Source organism: Cololabis saira, chromosome 10 (assembly GCF_033807715.1).
Source record: "Cololabis saira isolate AMF1-May2022 chromosome 10, fColSai1.1, whole genome shotgun sequence".
In the NCBI taxonomy this organism is placed as follows: Eukaryota; Metazoa; Chordata; class Actinopteri; order Beloniformes; family Belonidae; genus Cololabis; species Cololabis saira.
Window position 1 is genome coordinate 5,456,773 of NC_084596.1, and position 17,737 is coordinate 5,474,509.

At 44.7% G+C, this 17,737-nt stretch overlaps 2 protein-coding genes and 2 non-coding genes across 6 annotated transcripts in view; 3 read left to right on the forward strand and 1 right to left on the reverse strand.

Moving 5' to 3' along the window:
• Window positions 1-4,834: 4,834 nt before the first annotated feature.
• trnap-ugg (transfer RNA proline (anticodon UGG)) lies at window positions 4,835-4,906 on the reverse strand. Its single transcript has one exon. It is a non-coding gene; the product is annotated as a tRNA-Pro (tRNA).
• Window positions 4,907-6,769: 1,863 nt separating this feature from the next.
• Window positions 6,770-6,842, forward strand: trnar-ucg (transfer RNA arginine (anticodon UCG)). The gene has a single exon. It is a non-coding gene; the product is annotated as a tRNA-Arg (tRNA).
• Window positions 6,843-8,112: 1,270 nt separating this feature from the next.
• The window catches only part of LOC133452317 (NACHT, LRR and PYD domains-containing protein 5-like), a 203,948-nt gene continuing 194,323 nt past the window's right edge, over window positions 8,113-17,737 (forward strand). The window contains exons 1-8 of one of the 2 annotated variants that reach the window (XM_061731559.1): window positions 8,113-8,205; window positions 9,447-9,579; window positions 9,662-9,919; window positions 10,050-10,166; window positions 10,887-10,965; window positions 11,234-11,441; window positions 12,428-14,231; window positions 14,580-14,753. In XM_061731559.1, coding sequence (XP_061587543.1) covers window positions 9,491-9,579; window positions 9,662-9,919; window positions 10,050-10,166; window positions 10,887-10,965; window positions 11,234-11,441; window positions 12,428-14,231; window positions 14,580-14,753 — 2,729 coding nt within the window. In that variant the 5' untranslated portion in view covers window positions 8,113-8,205; window positions 9,447-9,490. The remainder of the gene's footprint in view (window positions 8,206-9,446; window positions 9,580-9,661; window positions 9,920-10,049; window positions 10,167-10,886; window positions 10,966-11,233; window positions 11,442-12,427; window positions 14,232-14,579; window positions 14,754-17,737) is intronic. The other variant, XM_061731558.1, reaches the window with a different exon arrangement.
• Window positions 14,970-17,529, forward strand: LOC133452353 (neoverrucotoxin subunit alpha-like). 2 transcript variants are annotated; one of them, XM_061731606.1, is made up of 3 exons: window positions 14,970-15,117; window positions 15,422-15,863; window positions 15,994-17,529. In XM_061731606.1, the coding sequence occupies exons 2-3, from the start codon at window positions 15,815-15,817 to the stop codon at window positions 16,536-16,538; spliced, it is 594 nt and encodes a 197-aa protein (XP_061587590.1). In that variant the 5' UTR covers window positions 14,970-15,117; window positions 15,422-15,814; the 3' UTR covers window positions 16,539-17,529. The 2 variants fall into 2 exon arrangements, with proteins under 2 accessions (XP_061587590.1, XP_061587588.1); XM_061731604.1 differs by having other exon boundaries at window positions 14,970-15,863.

A 17,737-nucleotide genomic window follows, 5' to 3' on the forward strand; every position in this document is an offset into this window, starting at 1 on the left:
CATTAAGTCAGACCTGCAGACTTGCCAGGGTGCGAAGGTCAAGAAGTGGGAGGGCCACTTATCTGGGGAGCCTGACTCTGGCAGCCTGACTCTTCCAGGGAGAAGTCAATAAGGAGGGGGTCTGATGACAACAAAACCCCCACCCCTGTCGGCATGCAAAAATGCTGTGAAGCAGACCAGTGCTTCCAAGGAAGTTGTTCCCCCTGGTGGCTAAGTTGAGCCATAGGGAGTTTCTATGGCTCAACAGGAGGGAGTGGGAGTATGTAGGGGTACATATGATACATCATGAGGATTAAATACTAAATACCCTTTAAAAATTTTTTTAGTAGGAGTTTTCCGACATGTTGCAGATACAACATGAGAGGACCTATCCATTTGAAGTTGTTCATATGGATTTCGTTCTTGGAGTGAACTAATGGCCTGTTAAGTTAAGGCTCAAGAAAGCCATGGCCTGAATGACGGCCATTAGTCGAACTGTACATGAGAATTGTCTTCTTGTACGCTGCTGTTTTCTTCCTCTCCCCCTCTCCTAAAGCAGGAACTGCTGAAACTGGGTAACCGGATCCTGAGTCGAGTGGTGAAACGTCATCACCCGTCAGGACGGGCCCTTTTGCTGTCCAAGATCAGGACACCGACAGCACCGGCAGCAGTAAAGGCTGCTGAATGATCTACTGCGTTCACCAGTTGCAGTGAAAGCTAGCAGAGAAATGCCAGGCTCGAGTAGTGCAGGAAGTCGGGCGGTACCACAACCTTTGCCCGCCGAAGTAATCAACTGATGCCTACTCGCCAGCCACAGCCTGAAGATGACTAGCCAAACTGACTTGCGACAACAAATTAGGAGAGGAGTCCGAGGAATGGAAGAGACTTTTTCACTACTGAGTCATGCTGACATAATGACTGAGATTACGATTCCGATTCCGACTATTACTGTCTTTGTACTGTTCTGTGTTTTCATTACCTGTATGTTTACGATGACACTGGAGTGTTTTATTTTGGGTGCTGTGAAGTTTCAAAATGACAAGAGTAGGGAAATGTGAAGTTAATCAACGTTTTTGAATTAAATTGTCATTATGAACGCGACAGAATTAGGTAAGCTCAGAGAAGTTGACTGCTGCGTTTTTCACAAGTTTACAATTGTTAACAGAAGTTACAGGCAGGCCATTCCCTGATGGTATTTAGGTATTTATGGCTTTGTTAACAGCTGAGCAGTGTCTTTAGACACATCTGTGCAAAGCCTTACAGAGTTTCTTGTTTGTCCAGAAGGAGCTCATTTATTGACCCTTCATTAAGCTGACTTAAAGGTTAGCTAGGTTTAGTTGGACCATCTGATAACACGAGACCCCCATGAAGTTTGGCCTGGTGACTTCTGGTTTGTAAATAACCCAGTGTTTTTAAAAACCATCTGTTCAAACCACCAACAGAGGTACTGTTTTAGTTGACCTCTTGACTCTTTGTGTTTTAAGGATGTCTGTTTGTTTCTTCATACTAAGAAAAGTCATGTGTGTGACCATCTGTTTTTGTCAATCGTCCATCTATACATTCACTGTTCCAAATATGGTCATTCCTGCACATCCTTTGCTGAATAAAAGCGCCAGCTCTGCAGACAGCCAGTTGAGAGAGGTTTTGACGAGCTCTAAGAGAAGGGTCGAGTTGCCCTAAGAGCTCCTCAAGATTTTTCTCCAACCTTCTGCAGAAGGCCATTGAAAATCATTTCTAACAGTTTCCGGTGTCTTTTTCTAAGTTATTAATATTGTGATGACTTTTTAACCTAACAAGAGCCTCTAAACTTAAATGTATTGAGATGCCTGGAAGATCAGTACGGGCCCAAGGACCCGTAATAAAGGTCAATTATCACCTCTACAAAAGGACACGAAGGTTCGTTCACTCAGGGAGGGAGATAGGGGACAGAGTTCAATAATACAAACAATATTTTATTATTTAAAATGCATATTGGTTGGGGCAATAAAACAAAAAAGGAGCCCAATTAAAGAAAGGGGAAAGGGTTTACGGACTAGGCCTTACCGGCTGATCTCAGGCATGAAAGAGAAGCAACATGTAGGTTTTCAGCATTCACACATGATGCCAATGTTGGTCTTCAGGTAAAGCATTGTACTACAGTCTTGAAACTTTGCTACTTGGAGGAGAAAAACCACAAATTGCATAAATCTCTGGGGCTCGTCCAGGAATTGAACCCAGGACCTCTCGCACCCAAAGCCAGAATCATACTACTAGACCAACGAGCCACAAAACACATATCCGGCAAACAAAAAATCACGGTCACATCATACCTGTGTAGATGTTTTTTATAACATTGAGGGGGAATAGAAATAAAAACTGAATGATGATCAATAACCTGTTGCACAGTTTCTGTAGTTTGGCAGTATCCTGCCAACAACGGTTAATGTTTGAACATGCAAGAAGACTTGCAGTTGTTAACCATAGACTAAAATGTCTTTCAAAACTAATCAGTGGGTTTTTTGTGTTATCTCCAGCATGCATTAATAGGTAACATCAGCCTACATTAAGTTAGTTTTACATTTCTTTCCAAGCAGTCGGCCCAGGTTCGGTTCCTGGCTATCGTGACTGTGAACGTCTTTATATCTTACCAAACTTAATAGACGGCCTTCTAATGGCCCGCCTGCTGAATAACAGAAGAGTGGTTCTTCATGATCACACCTCCTAATAAACTGCCTTACACTGCCTTACAAGGTAAAGTCTACCTTAAATCCTTAAATACTTTCTTGTTGATGTCACCAGAGTTTCATGCTAATCTAAACTGACAAGTGTAATGTTTGATCAATTGTGTCATTTACATGATGAATTTAAATAAAAAAGACCTACCAAAGAACGTGTTAGTCAGTTCTTAAAGGGTCAGTTCTTCTCTTCAAACATATAAGTTCATCAGTGGACTCTGAAGTTGAAAACCAGCTCATCTTGGATGAATTGGAGCAATCCAGGATTTCCTTTGTACATGTGCCATCAAGTACTTTCTCTGACAAAACTCAAACATTCAACAAAAGTGTCCATAAAGTGGAAGTACATCAGTTATCCTTTCTTTAAATCTGAAATAAATATGTTTGTTTGATTGAATCAGAAACATTAGTCTACAAAATGTAGCAATACAACCCCTTTAAGAGAGCATAACGTGTTTCCCTGGAGGTCTAGTGGGCAGGATTTGCTGCTTTCACTACCATGGCCCAGGTTCAATTTCCATTCAGTGTAGAAATATGATCAGTTTCTTCTTCTATTGTATATATGTTTGTGCTTCTGTCTGATTGTTGCGTTGGCTGCCTAACCCCTTGGTAATTATGACCAATTCAACTGTGCCCATGTCTTCATCAAACTGGACATCATTTCAGCAGTTGAATGTCCACCTGTTCTTCAAGAAAATATGTAAGGAATTAGCTTTAAAAACCAAATACCGTTAGTTTTTTTGGTTGAAACACAAGTCAGACTTGGGCATTAGCATTGGCCCAAAACAAACACTGACAATGTTTCTCAGTGTAGTAAGTGCTTCCTGTTGGTCCATAACATTATCTAAGCATTAGAAAGCAGACTGAACTCTCATCACATTTACCAGCCCTCATGAATATTGAGGTGATTATTGGTCATCAGTGAACAGTCGTTGGCTGACCGTCACTGCCAGGGTTCTTGAGAAAGCTTTGATCCAGTCAGGAGTGGGTACAAAGAGAGAGATCTGTTCATTCAAATGTCAATGACAGTTGTCATTATCAAACCTCTCCAAGTCTGTGGTTTCTTTCTAAGAGAATGTTGTAATGCAATGGATGACAACACATGTCTAACTGAATATACCTGCAAACATGCAGCTGATACAACAAGAAGTTGATGTATAAGCTAAGGGACAAATGGCGGTAAGTAGCTTGTGATATTGAAGAAACCATCATCAAAGAGTTACTTTCCCTGACATGACTGCTCACCTTCTCATGTGGCTGGAAAACTGTGATGTCTCATTCAGCTGTTTCAGGTACTTTCCTGCAGCGTTGTTGGTATAGCAGTCAACATGGCTGCTTGCCAAGCAGTTGAACTGGGCTTGATTCCCAGCCAATGCAAGAAACATGAGGTCTTCAGAAGTGTAATGCTTTTTGTTGGGGAAGAATATGTTTTGGACAATCAGACTTTATGTATGTGTACATGGCTTCAAACTTTTTTGGGAAATGAGTCCTAATTGTTGACTTGACAGACATTAAATTAGACATATAGTCTCACGCATATATGTGCAAGAAGACAGGTAACATGCATCTTTATGTGGCGGCACGATCACTATTATTTAAGTTCTGGATCTGAAGATCTTTTTCTGTTTACCGACAACACCACCTTTGATTAGGGCCCAAGGACCCGTACTAAAGGTCAATTATCACCTCTACAAAAGGACACGAAGGTTCGTTCACTAAGGGAGGGAGATAGGGGACAGAGTTCAATAATACAAACATCCATCCATCCATCCATTATCTATACCCGCTTTATCCCTTGCGGGGTCACAGGGGTCTGCTGGAGCCTATCCCAGCTCATTTCAGGTGAGAGGCAGGGGTTACACCCTGGACAGGTCACCAGTCCATCACAGGGCATAATACAAACAATATTTTATTATCTAAAAAAGGCACATTGGTTGGGGCAATAAAACAAAAAAGGAGCCCAATTAAAAAAAGGGGAAAGGGTTTACGGACTACGCCTTACCGGCTGACCTCTTGGCATGACAGAGAAGCAACATGTAGGTTTTCAGGATGCAAATGTTGGTCTTCAGGTAAAGCATTGTACTACAGTCTTGAAACTTTGCTACTTGGAGGAGAAAGAACACAAATTGCATACATCTCTGGGGCTCGTCCGGGAATTGAACCCGGGACCTCTCACACCCAAAGCGAGAATCATACTACTAGACCAACGAGCCACAAAACACATATCCGGCAAACAAAAAATCACGGTCACATCATACCTGTCTAGATGTTTTTTATAACATTAAGGGGGAATAGAAATAGAAACTGAATGATGATCAATAACCTGTTGACCATTGTTCATATGTATCAGTCATGCATATCCAAAACAGGCTTTCTCCCCGTCGGGGAATCGAACCCCGGTCTTCTGCGCGGACGGCGGGGATTCTTTAGCTAAACGGCCCTAAACGGATTCCCATTCATTTTCAATGGGCTGGCTCTTTCACTCCCGTGGCCGGTCGGGGGGAGCTTAACAGCGGGTCCCCGGGTTCGCACGGTGAGCCGGGTCTTTGGGTGGCTCCGGGTCTGGACGGTGAGTCAAAGGTGAGTTGCTGAGCAGCGGGGCGATGAGCCGGGTTGGTGAGTGGCTTTCAGGGCCGTGCTGTCAGTCTGTGTCCGGGACGAGGCGACGGCGGGCATAAAAAGCGATTCTCCCAGAGGTGCTCTAGATGCTGTCTTAAAAGGAACCCTGGCTATTAAGACATGTAGGTCTTAAAAGATAAATGTTGGTATCAATTATAACAATGTGATATAAAAAACCTTGTTGATGTCTTCGTTTTTATAAAATTTGAAAATATAATTTAACTCGTAGGTCGCCATTGTTGTAGTGATTCTGGGTAGTGACGTCAGACGGTGGCTCCTGCTAACCCCCGTACACTGTTTTGACACCCAGAAACAGATGAAAACACAGCTAAACAGGTGACGGCGCACCAGAAACACAGATCAAAACACAGATAAACATTAAGGTGACGGTGCACCTACAAAAAAGTAAAAAAAAAAAAAAAAGTACCGCACCATAAAGCATGAACTATAAAAACACCATAAAACTCAGATAGACTAACCGACCACACGTTTCAACTAGCAGATAACCGATGCTACAATAAAAACCCCAGCCAGATCTGGTGTCATTAAATTAAATAACGATGTTCTTGCCTTTTTGACGCGAAGTCTGCGCCTCCCGTTTCATCAAAGTCCCGGGCCAGTCCCCTCAGCCTCTGGTCTGTCATCAAACGGTGGACCCAGCCCCGAGGCCGGTTTTAGGGGGGGCAGGGGTGGGCTATGCCCACCCAAACGTGCATCCTGCCCACCGGCGTCTTCCTCCCGGCGGCGGCGAGAGCGGGTGGCGGTGCGCTGCAGGCTCTAAAGCCCCGGCTACGCCGTCTACGCCGTAGGCTACGGAAAGGATTCTTCCACATGTTTGAATCAAGTCTTCACCTTCTCCTCTCACACAGTGATTGATTTATCTGATTGTTGGACAGTTCACCCAGGGTGCAAAAGTAGCCAGGACGCCTCTGAATTGTGCACGTTACCAAATGTAGCAACAGCGCCCTCTGCTGTTGTTCTTCTTCCTTAATCTTATACAAAAACATCTAAACAGGTATGAGACATATAAAATTGCTGGTTCAAACACTTGTAGAAATGGTCTTCATGGCTGTTGTGCTTCAACATTTGTTGTGTTATTTTCTTGTTATTCTTATTTTATTCATGTAAAAATGTGCTTTATAAAACAGAGCTGATCAGGCAGTTTTCATTCTCCATAAAGTTTAAAGATTATTTACATTGAGTGTGGGTGCATTGCCTACAAATTGTTCAACTGGTCCAGATGAAGCTGATATGCTGCACCTGGGCAGCAGAGGGAGGAGCTGAAGGGAGCCTGACTGAGTCCTGGGTGTGTTCAAAACACCCCACTACGTTTGGAAAGATTTGCAACGTTGTGGATAACTGGGAAGATTCATACTTCACCCTAACCTCTCGGTCACCTCGTCTCCATGTTGGTGTTTTCTCCCCAACAATGGAATGAGAAAGAGGAGCAGCTCGTGGACCACATGGCCTAATGGACAAGGCGTCTGACTTCGGATCAGAAGATTGAGGGTTCAAGTCCCTCTGTGGTTATAGAGCCTTCAGATAGTTAGATCTGGTCTCCTAACTCACATTCATTCTTTACAGGTCACTTTGGTTTAGCTACCCTCACGGAGGGTACGGAGTTCAATAATACACACAATATTTGATCATTCAAAATCATCTAAAACATTAAGAATGAAAGGAAAAATTAGGAACGCTCAAGTTTGTGCGTGTCACAATCATGGAGCGTTCCTAATTTTGCCTTTCATCCTGAATGTTTTAGATTCCACCCTTTTTTAAATGATTTTTAAATGATGAGCGTTTATGTTTAGTTAGTTGTTGTTTTGTGTAGTTTATCAGAATTTATCCAAAGTGTTGTCTAACCATCTTCTTGACACTTGTAAATAAATTCTGATTAATTTGAATGAGAGAAGTTGTTTGTGTTTATTTTATACATATTTGTCACAACTGCTGGTTACAAAGGTCTGTGCTCGGACTCCTCCCTTCACTATTATTCTGAAGAATAACTTACTCTGAGACTGATGTTGCTGTTTAGTTTTAATTTTCCTGATTACATCAGGTGGTGCCTCATTATGATTAATTCATTTTGATAATTAAATTTGATAAATAATCTACTTTATTATTAAGGATTGTCCTTCGACAATCATTAATAACTCTTTGATAACGCCCTTTGTTGCACAACACTTCAATATAAATTGTCACCTTCATTTTTTAAAATTCAGCCAGATTATTTATGCGACTCTTACTCCTTACCTGTCCATTCTCCTCCTCCTCCTCCTCCTCCTCCTCCTCCTCCTCCTCCTCCTCCTCCTCCTCCTCCTCCTCCTCCTCCTCCTCCTTCTCCTCCTCCTCCTCCTTCTCCTCCTCCTCCTCCTCCTCCTACCTGTCCATTCTCCTCCTCCTCCTCCTCCTCCTCCTCCTCCTACCTGTCCATTCTCCTCCTCCTCCTCCTCCTCCTCCTCCTCCTCCTCCTCCTCCTACCTGTCCATTCTCCTCCTCCTCCACCTCCTCCTCCTCCTCCTCCTCCTCCTCCTCCTCCTCCTCCTACCTGTCCATTCTCCTCCTCCTCCTCTTCCTCCTCCTCCTCCTCCTCCTCCTCCTCTTCCTCCTCCTCCTCCTCCTCCTCCTCCTCCTCCTCCTCCTCCTACCTGTCCATTCTCCTCCTCCTCCTCCTACCTGTCCATTCTCCTCCCCCTCTTCCTCCTCCTCTTCCTCCTCCTCCTCCTCCTCCTCCTCCTCTTCCTCCTCCTCCTCCTCCTCCTCCTCCTCCTCCTCCTCCTCCTCCACAGGTGCAGCTCTGACTCATTCCAGGATCAGTTCAGTTGCGTCTCAGTAGGTTTTGTTCAGACTGCAGAATCTTCATCTTCAACTCTTTGGACTTTTTAAAGAAACTGTAAGTTTGACATTTTTCTTCAGGAACTTTCCTGTTTGTTTCTGCTCCGTCATGGTTGGAGAAGGTTTTCACTGCAGACTTTGATCATTCTTGTGTCTGAAGACAAATCTACATGATAGTTAGATGACGATATTTTTAACTGATTTATTTTTGATCTGTTGGAGCCGTTTTACATAAATGTGATTTATGTTTAAGTTGATTAATACCTTTTGTAAGACTTTGGTTTTATATTTGTTCAAATCAGTGACAAGTCACAAAGCAGAATATTGGATTTCTATTGGCTGCTGTATGTAGAATAAATATACGGTAACTCAGTGTAAGTTTACAAGTCACTGGACCTTTGAGCCACACAGTCTTTAGACCAGCATACTTTATTTTATTCATGAACGTTAAGGATTTGGTTCTGTATTTTGTATGATTTTTCAGTTTTTGAAGTAAACATAGAAAAGAAGAACTTTGCGTTAAGACCTTTCACAGTGATGATCAATGATCATTAGTTTTCTTCATCAATCAAACTGTGAGGTGTTTTTATTTCCTGGAATGAAGCTGTCGTCTCCGGCATTTAAGTCAGTTTGGTTCCTGGAAGAAGTTGTTCTTTGGTGCTTGTGTAACTACTGAAGACGACGTATCTTCATCCAGAAGTCTTCCTGACTGAACTTCCAATAGCATCACTGTTGACACAGAAGTTCCCAGAGGTTCATGCAGACGGGGTTAAAAACAACAGGCTGATTAAATGAAACATTTTTACTGAGAGACGTAAAAGAAGTTTCTTCTCCAGGTCATAAGACTTCTTAATCACGACACACCCAGCACACTGGACTCTGAACTCTGTCAATCATCACACCTCATAACACATTTATTACTCGTTTGCACTGGATACAGCATGTTTATCCCTGCTTATCTTTGCACATTGAACTCTTGTCTCTGTCACATTTACAGTAACATGATCTTCAAGTTTCTGCAGTAAAAACTCTGTTCACAGAATCACCTCATTGTTGTTTCACACTTGTTCCACACTTGTTCCAGCTAGTTAAAGCATGTTAGTCCTGGTGGACTGACTTGGTGGAGGACAGGATTACTTTGGGACCCTTTCCAAAATCTGGAGGATAAAGAAATAAAATAGAAATAGAGCCAAGTGACCTCTACTGCTCAGTAGAAGCAAAAAAACAAAAGAGAGGAATAAACCAGAGCAGGATCAGCTGATCTGTGTCCAACACCAGTGATGTGTGTTTCCTCTGCAGATGAAGGTGTGTGTGTGAGCTGATGTGGACGTGAATTCAGCAGAATGGACCAGTGTGAGGACAGAGAGGATGGAGTCCCTCCCTCTAAAACCTCTCTGTGTGGGGAACATGAGAGTGGGAGCAAAGATCAGAGGTGAGATGAAAATCTCTAACTGACCCTGACTCTTCTGCATGTCAGAGCTCAAGACTCACATCACCAAACACCATTATTACAGGAATCAACCTGGACCTGGACCTGGACCTGGACCTGGACCTGGACCTGGACCTGGACCTGGACCTGGACCTGGACCTGGACCTGGACCTGGACCTGGACCTGGACCTGGACCTGGACCTGGACCTGGATCCGGACCTGGATCCGGACCTGGATCCGGACCTGGATCCGGACCCGGACCCAGCTGTGTGTCCTTGAAGAGCGACAAGTCAAAGGACTTTTATTTTAACTTCAAAGGAGAGCAACATTCTGCTGTAAAGAGGTGAGTGTATCCAAACGCTGCCAATGATTTATGTTTAATACTTTTTAAATAGACTGAATATTTTTATCTGTATAACTTATTTTTGATATAAATAAAAATATTTACATTTTTTACTTTTGTCTTCTATCAGGGTCCATCAGAAAGGAAACTCTCTGGAACATGAACCCAGCTGTTTGTCCTTGAAGAGCAACCGGTCAAATGACTTGTTTATTAACTTTAAAGGAGACCAACAATCTTCTTCAGAGAGGTGAGATGTAGTTAAAAACATTAAATGTATTTAAATCAGTCCTCATGTTAGGAAATGTCCACATGTTTCTTCCTGAGTAGATCATGCAGTCCTGGACCCCTGTGGTCCTCCATCACCTGATGGTGATCTGAGCTTCCTCCTCATAGATCTCCATCTCCGTTCAGGAGCTTTTTCCTCTGGTCGACACATCTGGAGGTCTTACCTTCCAGAGGACTGATCCTGATGATGGTCCAGAGTTCCTCTTACTGATCCTGATGATGGTCCAGAGTTCCTCTTACTGATGATGATCCAGAGTTCCTCTCACTGATCCTGATGATGATCCAGAGTTTCTCTTACTGATCCTGATGATGGTCCAGAGTTCCTCTTACTGATCCTGATGATGATCCAGAGTTCCTCTTACTGATGATGGTCCAGAGTTCCTCTTACTGATCCTGATGATGATCCAGAGTTCCTCAGCTGCTTCATGTCTCCATCAGTTGTCCGTCTTCTTGATCTCTAACGTTTCTTGGAGCAGAACTGGATGTTGTGAATATGTGAATGAGCAGAGCTCTCACTGAGGTCACATGTTCTCAGTGGATCAGCAGGACTAGTAAACATTCAGCACCACCAGTCCTCTGATGGACTGTCCTCATCCAAACAGGACTTCATGGACCTTCAGCTGGTGTTTGTCTCTGTGAGGACAGACATAATGTGAGCTAATTCTTCCTGGTTCCTCCACAGAGTGGACCAGCAGATCTCAGAGTCCCCTAGTGGTCCGTCTGTCCAGCAGCATCAGACACAGCTGGACTCCATCTTTCAGGTCTGTACATGAACAACAACTGATGTTTGTCTCCATACTGGTCTCTGGAGACTAGTGGACTGTCAGTCTGTCCATCATGGACCTGATGCTTGTCTCCATGCTGGTCTCTGGAGACCAGTGGACTGTCAGTCTGTCCATCATGGACCTGTTGTTTGTCTCCGTGCTGGTCTCTGGAGACCAGTGGACTGTCAGTCCGTCCACCATGGACCTGATGTTTGTCTCTGTGGTTTCAGTCTGGTTGTGTCCTTCATGTGGTCTTCTGTTCCAGCTTCTGGAGGACAACATTGTCATGTTTGTGAAGAACGAGCTGAAGAAGATCCAGAAGGTTCTGAGTCCAGATTACCCAGAATCCCTAGATCATCTGTTGCAGGGTGAGGATGAAGAGCAGAGAAGGAGCAGAGAGGCGTTTGTGAAGATCACAGTGAACTTCCTGAGGACAATGAAGCAGGAGGAGCTGGCTGAGCATCTGCAGAGCAGTAAGAGGATTTCTCTGAACATTTAAGATGCTGGATAAATGTCCCAGAAAGCCTCAGGAGACCAACAACATTCACAGATCAGCCACAACATTAAAACCACTGAAAGTTGTTGTTCCAACAATGTTCGGCTGGAATCAAATCTGCATTCTTGATCCACATGAAGGTTATTTTGACCGTTGACACCCAGCTAAACATTTCTGAAGGCCAGTTGCCCCCACATGGTCCCAGCACCCCCCTACAGTAGCAGCCTCTCTGTACAGGAGTGGACCTCAATAAACAGGTTTAAGAATGAATTTAACTTATAATGCACTTTAAATTTGTTGAATCTCAAAGGGCAGACTGATGGAAGCGTGGCTGCCATATTGCGACAAACGGCCACTCCGACCACCACCACATATTCAAACACATTCACACGGGGCAAGGTGGGTAAGGTGTCTTGCCCAAGGACACTACGACAGCAACTGGGACGGAGTGGGAATCAAACCGCCAACCTTCCGATCATTGGACGCCCCGCTCTACCACCTGAGCTACTGCCACCCTTTTAACCGACCAATACCACAAGATAACTGGAAGATTTTAGTCCTGGTTTTCCTCTTCCAGGAATCCTGCTGAACTCCAGATTGTCTTGATGGTTCTGCAGATTATTGGATCAGATCATCTTCTGGTGTTTTCCAATCCTAAACCTGGAAAATCCACTTCACAGACACCACAACAATAACAAGAACACAGCAAACCACAAACCCACAACCCACCAGGGCTGTACTGCTAACATCCTGGTACTAGAAACTCCAGGACCCCCAGATGTTCTTGTCACTTCCACGTCCTGAATGTTAAGAGGTGTTTTGGTGGTAAAAGTGATTCTACTGAATATTGGACAGCTCATCGTAACGTTAGAGACGATCAGTGTCTGTTCACATCCTGATTCTTTAGGAGAATTAAGTTGAACTTTATAAAACACTAATTGTTTTTTTTTCATGTGTATTCAGATGTTTCTGCTGCAGTTTGTAAAAAGCGGCTGAAGTCTAAGCTGAAGAAGAAGTCCCAGTGTGTGTTTGAGGGGATTGTTAAAGCAGGAAACCCAACCCTTCTGGAGCAGATCTACACGGAGCTCTACATCACAGAGGGAGGGACTGGAGAGGTCAACGATGAACATGAAGTCAGACAGATTGAAGCAGCTTCCAGGAAACCAGACAGAGCAGAAACAACCATCAGACAGGAAGACATCTTTAAACTCCCACCTGGAAGAGATGAACCAATCAGAACAGTGATGACGAAGGGAGTGGCCGGCATCGGGAAAACAGTCCTAACACAGAAGTTCAGTCTGGACTGGGCTGAAGGCAGAACCAACCAGGACATCCAGTTCCTGCTTCCATTCACCTTCAGAGAGCTGAATGTGCTGAAAGAGAGAAAGTTCAGCTTGGTGGAACTTGTTCATCACTTCTTCACTGAAACCAGAGAAATGTGCAGCTTTGAAGAGTTCCAGGTCGTGTTAATCTTTGACGGTCTGGATGAGAGTCGACTTCCTCTGGACTTCCACAACAATGAGGTCCTGACTGATGTTACAGAGTCCACCTCAGTGGATGTGCTGCTGACAAACCTCATCAGGGGGAACCTGCTTCCTTCTGCTCGTCTCTGGATCACCACACGACCCGCAGCAGCCAATCAGATCCCTCCTGAGTGTGTCTCCATGGTGACGGAGGTCAGAGGGTTCACTGACCCACAGAAGGAGGACTACTTCAGGAAGAGGTTCAGAGAAGAGGAGCAGACCAGCAGGATCATCTCCCACATCAAGACATCACGGAGCCTCCAAATCATGTGCCACATCCCAGTCTTCTGCTGGATCACTGCTACGGTCCTGGAGAAAGTCCTGGAAACCAGAGAGGGAGGGAAGCTGCCCAAGACCCTGACTGAGATGTACATCCACTTCCTGGTGGTCCAGGCCAAACTGAAGAAAGTCAAGTATGACGGAGGAGCTGAGACGGATCCACACTGGAGTCCAGAGAGCAGGAAGATGGTGGAGTCTCTGGGAAAACTGGCTTTTGAGCAGCTGCAGAAAGGAAACCTGATCTTCTATGAATCAGATCTGAGAGAGTGTGGCATCGATGTCAGAGAGGCTTCAGTGTACTCAGGAGTGTTCACCCAGATCTTTAGAGAGGAGAGCAGGCTGTACCAGGACCAGGTCTTCTGCTTCATCCACCTGAGTGTCCAGGAGTTTCTGGCTGCTCTTCATGTCCATCAGACCTTGATCAACTCTGGAGTCAACCTGCTGGAGGAACAGGCAACCTCTCACACATCTGAAACACGAGAAGTTCAGGAAGAGTATAAAGATGAAGAGACTCGCTTCTATCAGACAGCTGTGGACAAGGCCTTACAGAGTCCCAACGGACACCTGGACTTGTTCCTTCGCTTCCTCCTGGGTTTTTCACTGGAGACCAATCAGACTCTCCTACGAGGTCTGTTGGAACCAGAACAAAGAAGATCACAGAACAATCAGGAAACAGTTGAATACATCAAGAAGAAGATCAGTGAGGATCTGTCTGCAGAGAGAAGCATCAACCTGTTCCACTGTCTGAATGAACTGAACGCTGGTTCTCTGGTGGAGGAGGTCCAATGGTCCCTGAGGTCAGGACTTCTCTTCACAGCTAAACTGTCTCCTGCTCAGTGGTCGGCTCTAGTCTTCATCTTACTGTCATCAGAAGATCTGGAGGTGTTTGACCTGAAGAAGTTCTCAGCTTCAGAGGAGGTTCTACGGAGGCTGCTGCCGGTGGTCAAAGCCTCCAAGAAAGTTGTGTAAGGACGAACACGGACACATCTGTTTTAGTTACAATCATATGTGTTCTTGGAGGAAACCAGTTAAATTCACTGTTCAAATAAGTTCAGGTTCATGTGGGACCAGTTCTCCTCGAGGATTCATCTCAGGGAACTTTACATGCAGAGATGAGAAATGCAATGATCACTATGATCCCAATGGGATCATACTTATTGATTTGTATTACTTATTGATAAGTACTTATTAATAATTATTGATTATTAGTTGAAATAATCAGCATTCATTCATATTATATCATTTATTTCTTTGTTAAACGACATAATCAACTTTTAAATAACCTCACAATTTCTCTTTAATCTCCTCTGCAGGTTGAGTGACTGTAACCTCTCAGAGGACATCTGTCCACTTCTGTCCTCAGTTCTCAGCTCTCAGTCCTCCAGTCTGACAGAACTGGACCTGAGTAACAACCACATGCAGGATTCAGGATTGAAGAAGCTGTGTCCTGGACTGGAGAGTCCACACTGTCACCTGGAGTCTCTCAGGTCAGAATCCACCAAGTGTTCAACTGTGGACCGTTAGAACTGTGGCTGATATTGAAAGATTGTTGATGTGTTTCTGCTGATCCTGACTTTTCCTTCAGCACCATCATCAGGTGAACACGAGGACAGAGTCAGCTTTAGTCTCAGAGCAGTTCTCTCAGAGTCTCTGCATGTGTGTTGTGTTGTGTGTCTGCAGGCTGTCAGCCTGTCTGATCTCAGAGAAAGGCTGTGCTTCTCTGGTCTCAGCTCTGAGCTCCAACCCCTCCCACCTGAGAGAGCTGGACCTGAGCTACAACCATCCAGGAGAGTCAGCAGGGAAGCTTCTGTCTAGACTGGAGGATCCCCGCTGGAGACTGGACACTCTCAGGTAGGAAGACAGAAGGACATCAGTGTGCTGGACTCTTCATGGTGTCTTTGTGGAAATCATATTTGTGGCTCTGGATTTTGTTGTGGCAATTTGTATTAATTATACAGAGTAGAATACAGATACCTGTACCCGACATGTGGATGCTAGTCCTCTTAGAGGAAGGTATACATTACAAAAGAGAGGTGACCCTTTCATCTGCATTTACATGTTTTATATCCTCCTCTTCCATCCTGTTCCTTACAGCTGTTGGCCTTTTGTTACAAACCATATAATGTCTGAATGTTTTCCATGACACTTTGAACAGAGATCTTTGAGCAGACGGAGCTGCTGCAGCTCATCTGGTGCTGCAGCAGAGCTGATAGATGCACTTCACAACTCTGAGCCGTTCTTGACCCGGTAAACATCCCAGAACCACAGCAGTGTGGTTTTCAGGCCCATCACAGCACAATAACAGCTGCACCTTCACTCATCCATGACACAGTCTCCTCCTGCTGCTGATTCAGCAGAGATGAAACCAGATGAAGAGAATGTGTTGAAACTGTGCTGGAAGGTGACGACCACAGGACAGACTTTAGAGATGCTGCATTCAAGTGCATCTGTCCAAGTGTTGGACTGTTCCTTCATCCGTGTGTGAGAGCCATGTAATGTCCATGTTTGCTGAGAGAGACTGAGCTGGTCTGACCCCCCTCCTCCTTTCATGGTGGAGCCTGCTGGACAAGGATTTCTGACACCAGGTCTGAGGAAGTGTAAGTGTGTTTTTATTTCATTCACACATTCAACCATCTTCACACTGTCACATCACTCATTCATGAGTCCATCAATGATCAATGACAGATCAATAATAACTGCTGCTGGGTTGTTGGTTATCTCCATCAGATTCCTGTCAACTCACCATCGACACAAACACAGTCCATAAACACATCAAACTGTCTGACAACAACAGGACGATGATGTGTGTGAAGGAGGATCAGTCATATCCTGATCATCCAGACAGGTTTGATTCCTGGGATCAGCTGCTGTGTAGAGAAGTTCTGACGGGTCGCTGTTACTGGGAGGTCCAGAGGAGAGGAAGAGTTTATATATCAGTGAGTTACAGAAGAATCAGAAGGAAAGGAGACTCTGATGACTGTAGGTTTGGAGGGAACGATCATTCATGGAGTCTGTTCTGTTCTGATGACGGCCGGTACTCTGTCTATCACAATAACAGAGCAACATCTTCCTCCTCCTCTTCCTCAGTCTCTGACAGAGTAGCAGTGTACGTGGACGTTCCTGCTGGAACTCTGTCCTTCTACAGCGTCTCCTCTGACAGACTGATCCACCTCCACACCGTCAACACCACATTCACTGAACCTCTCTATCCTGGGTTCAGGTTCTGGTTCAGGTTCAATCCTGGTTCTGGTTCTTCAGTGTCTCTGTGTTGAGTTCAGTCTCAGGAGTCTCCTCCTGTCAGAGAAACTGTCTCTGTTGGACAGTGTGATGGGAAATTTTGGTATAACATATATATTTTGTCTTGTATGCTTTCACAATCCTGTTTTGTTGTGAACATTCCTATGCTGCCGAGGGCTAAGGTCAAGCTCTTTTTGACACAGTGCCTGGCATGGTTGTCAGGGTGACTTACATATATTTTGTCTTTTGTTCCCAGCCTGGCTGAAAGTATAAGATAGCATGTGCCTAAACATCTCCAGGTCATTACAGGCTGACTGCTCGTCTGATCAGGCTGCACTGTGTGATCTCCATTCATGAATGTTAATCTTTTATTAAAACTCTAGAAAGACAGCTGACATGTCAAGACGTTCTTTTTTGAACACTTTATTGAACGAACAACAATTTTTGCCACCACAATTTGGCGACCACGAAGGGACCCCATCTGTGAGCGGATTTTCTTTTTTCCTCTGGACCGAAGGTGATTAAAGTGCAGCAACAACCTCGTACTCCCCATCATGGAAGGTGGAGAGAGGGCCTGACGTCCGGAGGACTGAGAGTCCCCTCACCGATTGGGGTCTAGCGAACTCGGTGGCTTCAGCAAACACCTCGCTGTTTTTTCGGGTGAGTTTTGAGGAAAGAAATGGCTGAAAATTGTGCAAAAGTCTGCTCCTATCTACTGAATAGTAGTGTCGGCAGATGTGCCGGATACTCGGTTTCCCTACGGGCGGAGGCTTTGTGTCAGAGAGTGGTAGACTTACTTCAAGTTTGGAACTTGGGGGCTCTGGGTTCCGGGAATCTAGAGTGACCAGACCGGGTCTGGGGGAACTTAGGGCCTTATAAATACTAAGACAGGTGGAGTAAGGAGAAGTTTGTCTTTTGTCTGAGCTGATTTTTGTCTATTAATCTCTGGCATAACAATTTTGGCTGTCTGGAGAACAAAAAAATAATTTTGAAAAATAATTAAAGCTGGAATCTTGACTCTTTCCCTCTAGCTCCGTCTGGAATCCGGTTAAAGTTAAAGGGCAATTTTTTTTAATATATATTAATGACCACACAGCCAGGCTGGTGGAATTTGGTATCTCTGCATTTAACCCATCTCTAGAGACTAGAGAGCAGTGGGCTGCCATATGAATGGCACCCGGGGAGCAGTTGGGGTTGAGGGCCTTGCTCAGGGGCCCAGGGTGGTTGACCTGGG

What these genes read in the sequence shown, in the direction of transcription:
- LOC133452353 (XM_061731604.1), top strand. Translation starts at nt 15,815, where the DNA reads ATGGTGGAGCCTGCTGGACAAGGATTTCTGACACCAGGTCTGAGGAAG. An exon ending in GACACCAGGTCTGAGGAAGT is followed by an intron (nt 15,864 to 15,993) that starts GTAAGTGTGTTT and finishes TATCTCCATCAG; the next exon opens with ATTCCTGTCAACTCACCATC.